The sequence below is a fragment of the Alexandromys fortis genome, unplaced genomic scaffold, assembly GCF_014885135.2.
Source record: "Alexandromys fortis isolate MF-2015 unplaced genomic scaffold, M_Fortis_MF-2015_v1.1 scaffold_31, whole genome shotgun sequence".
Taxonomy (NCBI): domain Eukaryota; kingdom Metazoa; phylum Chordata; class Mammalia; order Rodentia; family Cricetidae; genus Alexandromys; species Alexandromys fortis.
Genome location: NW_026067974.1, coordinates 7664283 through 7672990, shown reverse-complemented (window position 1 = coordinate 7672990; position 8708 = coordinate 7664283). Strand labels below are relative to the sequence as shown.

At 43.2% G+C, this 8708-nt stretch overlaps 2 protein-coding genes across 4 annotated transcripts in view; one reads left to right on the top strand and one right to left on the bottom strand.

The window, feature by feature from the left end:
• The window catches only part of Igf2bp1 (insulin like growth factor 2 mRNA binding protein 1), a 282681-nt gene extending 273979 nt beyond the window's left edge, over positions 1 to 8702 (top strand). Inside the window, exon 15 of the mRNA XM_050157092.1 lies at positions 8477 to 8702. Within this exon, the coding sequence (XP_050013049.1) occupies positions 8477 to 8566 (90 nt within the window). The 3' untranslated portion in view covers positions 8567 to 8702. The remainder of the gene's footprint in view (positions 1 to 8476) is intronic.
• The window catches only part of Znf652 (zinc finger protein 652), a 66396-nt gene that overhangs the window by 10335 nt on the left and 47353 nt on the right, over positions 1 to 8708 (bottom strand). For all 3 annotated transcript variants that reach the window (XR_007594423.1, XM_050157088.1, XM_050157089.1), the window contains exons 2-5: positions 4305 to 5459; positions 1429 to 1576; positions 1009 to 1124; positions 446 to 590 (exon numbers count right to left, since the gene is read on the bottom strand). Coding sequence is in view for 2 of the 3 variants with exons in the window: in XM_050157088.1 (XP_050013045.1) it covers positions 446 to 590; positions 1009 to 1124; positions 1429 to 1576; positions 4305 to 5201 (1306 nt within the window). In the remaining variant the exon portion in view is untranslated. The remainder of the gene's footprint in view (positions 1 to 445; positions 591 to 1008; positions 1125 to 1428; positions 1577 to 4304; positions 5460 to 8708) is intronic.

The following is an 8708-nucleotide window of genomic DNA, read 5'->3' as shown; positions in this document are numbered from 1 at the left end:
ATTTATTTATTATGTATACAACATTCTGCCTCCATGTATGCCCGCACGCCAGAGGAGGGCGCCAGATCTCAATACAGATGGTTGTGAACCACCATGTGGTTGCTGGGAATTGAACTCAGGACCTCTGGAAGAGCAGCCAGTGCTCTTAACCACTGAGCCATCTCTCCAGCCCTATCTCAGGCTTTCTTAAAGTGAGACTTTCATTTACAAAGCAAGTCTGTCCCAGGCATGGTGGAGCATGCCTCTGACCTCAGCACCTACAAGACCAAGGCAGGAGGATTGCTTTGAGTCTGAGACCAGCCTGGACTGCACAGCAAGATTTTTCCTCAAGACAAAACAAAACAGGAAAGTAACACAAATTTATGGTTTAGGTTTAAAGACAGATCCGAAAATGACTACCAACAAGTACTAGGGACTATCTGTATCTTCGCCAAGAGATTCTTACCAGTGTGTGTCTTCATGTGTTCGTCAAAGTACTGCTTCATGTTGAAGTCCTTGCCGCACCACTGGCACATGAACTGTTTGTGCCCAATGTGGATGCTCATGTGCGAGCGGAGCTGGTACTTGTACTGGAACCTCTCGTCGCAGTTCTGCATTGGACACAGGGGATAGTGCTGGATGCCAAGCACTCACAGGCTTATAGGTTTATTTTCATACTCAAAACACAAGCTGCTTATGGCAGCTGTTTGGATTTGCTATGTTCCCATAGCTGAGTTATGAATACAAGGGAAATTTTTTCATGTAATTATCACTGGCTCATATTCTACTTCTCTGAATCACTGAGAAAGAAAAGTCAGTGACTGCATATTCCTCCCAAGCTAACCTAACACACTCAACTGTGTGCTAATGGGACGTTTCTCTTCCTAGCAGTGAGAGAACAACAGAAACCTGGTGCACGCCCTAGGCTTCAGTGCACACAGCCTTGTGCTTTGCACCCCACACTCCATTCTCGCTGCTGCAGCATCTACACAACCCTAGCTTTGGATCTGTGTGTGGCTTGTTCCTTACCTCACACCGGAAGGGTTTCTCTCCAGAGTGCTGCAAGGAGTGCACCTTCAGTGACATGCTGCGCTTGAAAGACTTTCCACAGGTTTCACATGTAAATGGCATGTCTTTTGTGTGTGCTGTAACACAGAAAGCATTTAAACTCAAAACAATTCTACCAGAAGACCCAGCCTGGAAGAGACAGATGTCATAGGCACGGCACGTTAGCAGCAGTGCTCCAGAGGGAAAATAACAGCGACGCTGGAGAGAATCTGGTGGGAAGACTGCACTATCCAACTCGGTGATGCTGATGATGCGCTGTATTTAGTCTCAACACGTTAAAACTGATTGCAGGACGGTGGCTCTACTTAGTCTGCCCAATGTGGAGCAGACAGAATACCAGAGACCGCCACAGGCAGACAGCAGAGGGGCAGACAGACTTACCGACCATGTGTTTCCGCACGTGAGCCATGGTATAGAACTTCTTCTCACAAATCTCACAGGCAAATTTTTTTTCTGCATACCCATGGACAATCTTGATATGTTCATGAAGGGACCAGAGTTTCTTGAAGGACTTGTTACAGGAAACACACTGAGCAGGATAAACAGAAAGAGTCTTCATTTATCAAACTTCAGGAGGCCATTGTGCCTCCTGGCAGATGAAATGGATTTACTTTAGATGCATAGTGCAAGGTCAGAATCTTGATAAAACCTATTCCTCCATGAAGTCCATATTTTAACACCAACAACTGTATGTTCTATTTTCCAAAATCTATTTTTATATACCTTGGGAGCATGCAAACAATGGCAGAATCTAAGGTAAGAAGTAGAAAGTTCCACTAATGACAAAGAACCAATTATTACAACTTCAGTGTTACACTTATAATTGTTTGGTGTTTTTACACACACGCGCGCACACACACATACACACACACACACACTTGCTGTTTATTTTGAGGTAGAGTGTCTTACTGTATAGCCCACAGTGGCCTCAAACTTACTATCTGGCCAAGGCCAGCCTCAAATCATGATCCTGCCTCTATCTCTCAGGTACAGGGAGCATAAGTATATGCCAGCATATCTGTTAGACCTTCAGGCTTGTTTATGGCATAGACCAGCAAACACAGTTACTGTCTCCTACCCAGGGTGCCATGCAGTTAAGAGGTGTTTACCAGAGAAATAAGTTAAGTTTGAAATTAGCACAAATAGTAAAGGTAAGATATCTAAGCATTACAGATCTGAAGACTATAACAAGATCCTTCTGCATTAGAGAACACATTTTGAAAAGTCCTGTAACAAATGCTCAAGGTTTACTAACTTTCCCTAAATCTAATTTACTCTGTTGCCATTTCCCTCTGACAGAAGCTAATACAACCTCTAAACCACTGGCCATTCTCCTGCTCCCCTCGCCCAATCCCAGACCTCCTCCCTTCACAATGCCTGGTTCCTTAGACCATGGCTCCTTAGCACCCTGCACTATCAAGCATAAAGTCAATATCACAAAGTTCATGACAATTGCCAGGCTCTGAGGAATGTGCACAGGGAACTCAGTCACCAAAGCCTCTTGAGTACCACTGCCACTGCAGGGGAGAAGAACCCAAGAGCTCAGAGACAAGGTGCTGGCTGGACACTGCCCTGGGAAAGGACAGGCTACCCTGTGACCTCCTCTTCTGCAAGGGTTAATTTTCCCTTCTTATGAGGTTGCCAGGATTATCAGGCGCTGTATGAAGAAACAGAGTGCAAAATTCCTTAGGAATGCGAAGGGTTTCCTTTCTAAAAAATTCTTTATTTTTATTTATGTATATGAGTGTTTTGTCTGCTGGATGCATGTACACTGCATGTGTGCCTGGTGCCCAAGGACAGAAGAGCGTGTTGGATCCCCTGGAACTGGAGTTTAAAATGGTTATGAGCTGTCACGTGGGTGCTGGGTACAAACTCAGGTCCTCTGAAAGAGCAGACAGTGCTAACTGTTGAGCCATCTCTCCAGTCTAGGAATGTGAAAGGTTTTCATTCAACAGAACCCACACAACGTAAGCACAAGAGTGAACATATCGTAATGAGGAAAAGTACAGGAACTCATAGAAAAGAACTGCTATTTTCTGTAAACTTAAGCAAATTCAAGTGAAAATAAAAAGAACCTACAAAATAAGCAGCTCCTAGAGACAGAAAGGAGGAACGCCTTTTCGGTAAGGAGCCAATATGAAATCCACATTTGACCTCTAGGGGGCAGCACTGCACTATGCTCCATTGGACTGACCCGGCAACAACTGCCTGCCCAGACAACTGCTGGAGAACCCTGAGGAGTCTTCTTTTATTTACCCAGAATGTCTCGATCAAGTCATGATATACAAGTCAAATCAGCAGATTAAAAAAAAAATCTCTTTAAAGGAAGCCACTGATCTGTCATTGATTAAAAACAGTTGTCAAAAAGAAAATTAAAGGTGGTTACCAATATTAGCAGTTCCCAAAACAAAAGTAAAACAATTTATTTTTTAAAAAGTTAGCTTCAAAATGGTAGATTATTATACACATGGAAACATAAGAGACTTACCTTGTATGAATATATATTTATACACCAAACATATGTACAAACCAATAAAGCTGCAATGCCGTCAGCACCTCTTAACCTGTTATATACATATATATACAGTCTTTCCCAGACGCCAGCCTGGTTTGAATACCATGTTTGTCACAGCAACCATACTGTGCAGCACCATTATATAAGCTATTGCCAGGTAAGCAACATTTTCAAACAGCTCAGCCTCTGTTTAAAGTTTGCATATTCCCTTGGGCTTGCCTCTTGACACATTTAGTGTTGCCATTTCTCCACGGGTGAAAGGAAACTCACTGCAGGAGATCTTCCATTTCCACAGGTCTGAGTCGGGGTTTCTGTCCCCATCAGCTGCACTAGACCCTGGCATCCTTTTAAACAGCAAGGAACCTTTCTCTACTCCTGACCTTCACTCAGTATCTCCCACCTTGACAGAAGATGCCAGAATGAATTATCGCCCAGGTCCTACAACAGTGACTCTCAGTGCAAAGTCGGCGCTGACTTTACATACCAGTCAATCATCTACAACAGATCCCCCTTCCAGTGTACCTGGGCTCCCACTAGTCCAGCGTCAGGTAAGCGTAATGCTTTTGAAAGACAGGATTAAGCCTTGGTTTTGAAAAGACCCAAGCAGCAGCGTCTAAACGATAAATTGGTGAAATCGGTCCCTTCAGCCTCTATTGTATTTATTCTCTTGGGCAGACACCAGATGACTCTGAACAGCCAGGTTCTATCCTGGAAAGTTTGCCCTCTCGGTGATGAGACCTACCTGAATGTTTTTTTCACAGTCTGTTTGCTGGTGAAGGGACAGCTCACTTTCCAGGACAAACTTCTTGCCACATTTATCACAGATCTGCATGCGCCTGTGAGTAACGTTCATGTGCTTCTCCAGGTACCAGCGAGTATTAAAGACCCTGGGGCACTTCTCACAGGTCAGAGTCTCTCTCTCTTCACACTTAGCTTTCTGGACAGGAGCTTTGGGCTCCTTGGCAGCCCGCTTCTTCCGCTTGGGTAGCTCTGCACTCTTCCTACGGCCTCGAGTTGTGCGAGGTGCAGGGGAAGTGGCAGCTGCAGCAACAGAGGCAGCTCTTCGGGTTCGCCTTTGTGTAACCCTGACTTTCTCCACTCGCTTCTCCTTTTTCTTCTGCCGTTCGTTCTCTCCGTAGTCATTGCTGTCATCTGTGGCCTCCTCCTCACTTTCTTCCTCTCCTTCCTCGCTGCTTGTCTTAAGAACAGGAGTCTCTTTGGACTGAGAAGAGACACCCTTTTCCCCTTTAGATACATTTAATGTTTGATTATTAAGGTTTACCTCCACTATGATCTGCTCCCTTTTGTAAGAGACTTCTTCCTCCTCTTCCGTGTCATCAGAATTCTCCCGGTCTTCCTTGACAGTGTGCACATCAGACACTGCCCTTGTCTCCCTGAAATATGGCTGCTCCTCGGTCTCGTGGAGATGTGGTTTGCTCATCTTGGTGTCCACTAGCACAGAATAAGGGCTTCCAGACTCCCTTTTGTACACTTTGGTGGACAGGTCGAGCTCCTGGCTGGCACTATGGTAGAAGGCGGGTGGCGCCTGACCGCGACGGCTGTCTTCCTGTGCCATTCCTGCTGCACGCACCGCAGAGTTCTCAGCCAGCTCCTGGCAAGGACTGGCTGGGTAGCTCATTGGGAAGTGGCCCAGTTTATAAAGCAGCTCAGACTATAGAGAACACCTTGAAAACAGGGCAGTTAAGACTGAAATCGTTCTCCATCTACAGAGAACTAACCACTCAAGTGAAAACAAGGAACTCCTGGAGCCTGCGTGCAATTCTTCCAGCGTCACAGCACCAACGTACAAGTCAAACAGGGCTGTTCTTACAGCAAGAGAAGAAAACTCTCCTGATTTTCTTCCGAAGAGAGCTACAAGGGACTTGGAACATCTTACCTACAAAGAGAAAGAAAACGAGGGAAAAGTTATACCATCATTTCCTTCTTAGGTCACGTGTTTCTCACAACATACAAAATTTAAAATCAAACTCCATACACCATGATGTGCTATATTCCTCAAATGGTTTGGGATGGTTATTGTTTTACAGGCTGTGTGAGTTCCTACTTCCAGTCAGAATGTAAATGCTATCAGCCAAGAGCCACATCTGTTAAATTCACCAAGCTACCTTTAGAGCTTACAACAGTGCAGTATATAACATGTATTAGAGAAATAAATCCCTACTAGTGCATGATGTCTGCCATGCTGGAGGCTGCAGGACCTACTGATATTAGTCTAGAGACACAAGAGGCCATGGAGCCACTCAAGAGACTCATGCAGGCAGCTTCCTTCAGCAGCAGCCACCACACGCACCAGAGTGAGAACCCACAAACAATGGAGGCAACATGGGTACTGTGGGCTGTGGAAATAAGGCAGCTAAGTGGCATGATCACAGAAGAAAAATGTCCTGTTCTGCAGTATTATAAACCAAGTGTAACTAGACCTGCCTTCAGGCCAACGGGAGTCAAGCTGAAGCATCCTGACATTTGTTGACGGCTTACTAGATCCTCTCTACAACTGGATGATTTTTCATGTGTCAGTTGCGGAGAAGTCAAAATTCTGAGAATTAGCAACCACCAGGTCGATGTGGTTCTAAGAAAACTAAAACCATCCATAAAAAAAAAATCAGAAGGGCATACAATGTTTGCAACATACCTTGTATTGCTGTGTGGCCAAGCACCCAACAGCTGAGTCAAATGAGTAACACTGAAGAAACAGTCCTGTCTAGCTGACAGAAGGCAGGAAGCCAGTGTTTGCTGAATGCCTTCATGTGGTAGGCACTTGAGATATATTATTATTATTTTGTTTTGTTTTTGAGACAGGGTTTCTCTGTAGCTTGGAGCCTGTCCTGAAACTCTTGTAGACCAGGCTATCCTCGAACTCACAAAGCCTTCCTCTGCCTCCCAAGTGTTGGGATTAAAGGTATGTGCTACCACCTGGTCAAAAATATTGTTATTAATCTACTTCATACCTAGTGTAAAACTTTGGGGTTGATTTTTAATTAATTAAAAATAAGTAAAGCTTATTTTTTTCCTTATTTTAATTGAGACAAGAGTCTCACCTCATAGTCCTGGTTGTCCTGAAACTCATTATGCAGACTAGGCTACTTTGAGCTCAAGTGCCGGGATTAAATGTATGGCCACCATTCCTGGCTTTTTCTTCATAAAACTGGTTCTACTTGCCTTAAATAAATAAAACCTTGCTATGTTGTCTTTTTTTTAATAACCTTAATAAGAAACTGTTCAGTACACTTAATGATATAACTTTAACAATTGTAATGGGAGTCACTCGGCCTCTCTGGCCTGTTCTGCATAAAACAAACCATAATATTAAGGAAGAGAAGGTATGAACAACTATGTTCATAAAGGGAACAAAAAGCAGAGTTAATTTCTAACCTGATTTTGTTACTGTCGATCCAACACTGTACCAACAATCTATATCTTAGTAGTCTACCAATCAAAGCATGGGAGCCAAGCAGCACACTGTAAAAACTGTAAAGCGTGGCTGATTCTCTGGTTTATAAAATAATCATAAGGAATATGCTGGTGGGAATGCAAGCTGGTACAGCCCCTTTGGATGTCAGTGTGGCAATTTCTCAGAAAATTAGGAAACAACCTTCCTCAAGACCCAGTAAATACTACTTTTCGGTACATATCCAAAGGATGCTCAATTGTGCCACAAGGACATTTGCTCAGCTATGTTCAAAGCAGCTGTTTGTCATAGCCAGAACTTGGAAATAACCTAAATGGTCCTCGACCGAAGAATGGATAAGGAAAATGTGGTACATTTACACAATGGAGTACTACACAGCAGAAAAAAAAATAACGACATCTTGAATTTTGCAGGAAAATGGATGGATCTAGAAAACATCATATTAATGAGGTAACCCAGACACAGAAAGACAAGTATCACATGTACTCACTCATAAGTGATTTTTAAACATAAAGCAAAGAAAATCAGCCCACAAATCACAATCCCAGAGAATTTAGACAGCAATGAGGACACTAAGAGAGACATTCAAGAATCTAATCTACATAGGAAGTAGGAAAAGACAAGATCACCTGTGTAATTGGGAGGATGGGGACCATGGGGGAGGGTTGAAGGGGAGGGGAGAGGAAGGGAGGGGAGCGGAGAAAAATGTAGAGCTCAGTAAAAATCAATAAAATAAAAAAATAAAATAAAAAAGGTTGGAAGAAAAAAATAATCATAAGGATTTGTATTTAGGCAAAGCAATTTATCACACACTTGTTGATCACTTAAGTGCTTCCCATCTGCTTGGGAGTTGTAGCAGGCTGGCTGGAAGAGGACAAAGCAGGGTTACTTCCAGTGACTACCTAATGACTTGCAAGCATCAACAGTCTCCACATTTCCACACAAGAACAAAACCAAGTATGTATTACTCATCACACAGCCAGCTTAAGCAATTTTAACTTTCACCAAATAACCCCCTAGGGCCAAAGATGCAATCAAATACTAAGTAAGCTATATTGAAAGATCTACCGAATCCCAATGAGTGTTCAAAGCTTTTTCCATTATTCAGTTCTATCCACAAACATCATCTCTAGGCAGAAATATGTTTTAAACAAAAGGAACTATTTATTTTTAAGGTAAGGAGATTTATGTGCATTACTGAGATAGTTTTTTATCAAAATCTGACAAAGTCGAGGCTCTATTGAAATTCAACACCTCTCAAGAACCAGAAGAAAATGTGGTGTGACTCTGCCGACTCTGCCCACCGCTGCGCCCAGCAGGAAGGGGCAGGAAGACAAGCCCAAAGTCAAAGTCATTTTTACCTATATATCAAGTTTGATGCTGGGGCACTGGGAGGGCTCAGTCTAGCCATGTCCAAGGGTAGTTCTGTAGGATACAATTTCTAATACAGTAGTCTTTAAGGTGGCTAACAAGGGGCTGGAGAGATGGCTCAGCGGTTAAGAGCACTGACTGCTCTTCCAGAGGTCCAAGGTTCAATTCCCAGCACCCTCATGGCAGCTAACAACTGTCTGTGACTCCAGTTTGAGAGGATCACGCAGATATACATGCAAACACAACACCAACGTGCGTGAAATAAAGATGGCTAACAAAAAGAAAAACCCATGTAAAGAATGAAAATAAATATAAATATTTTCTTTACTTAAAAAAACATAAATA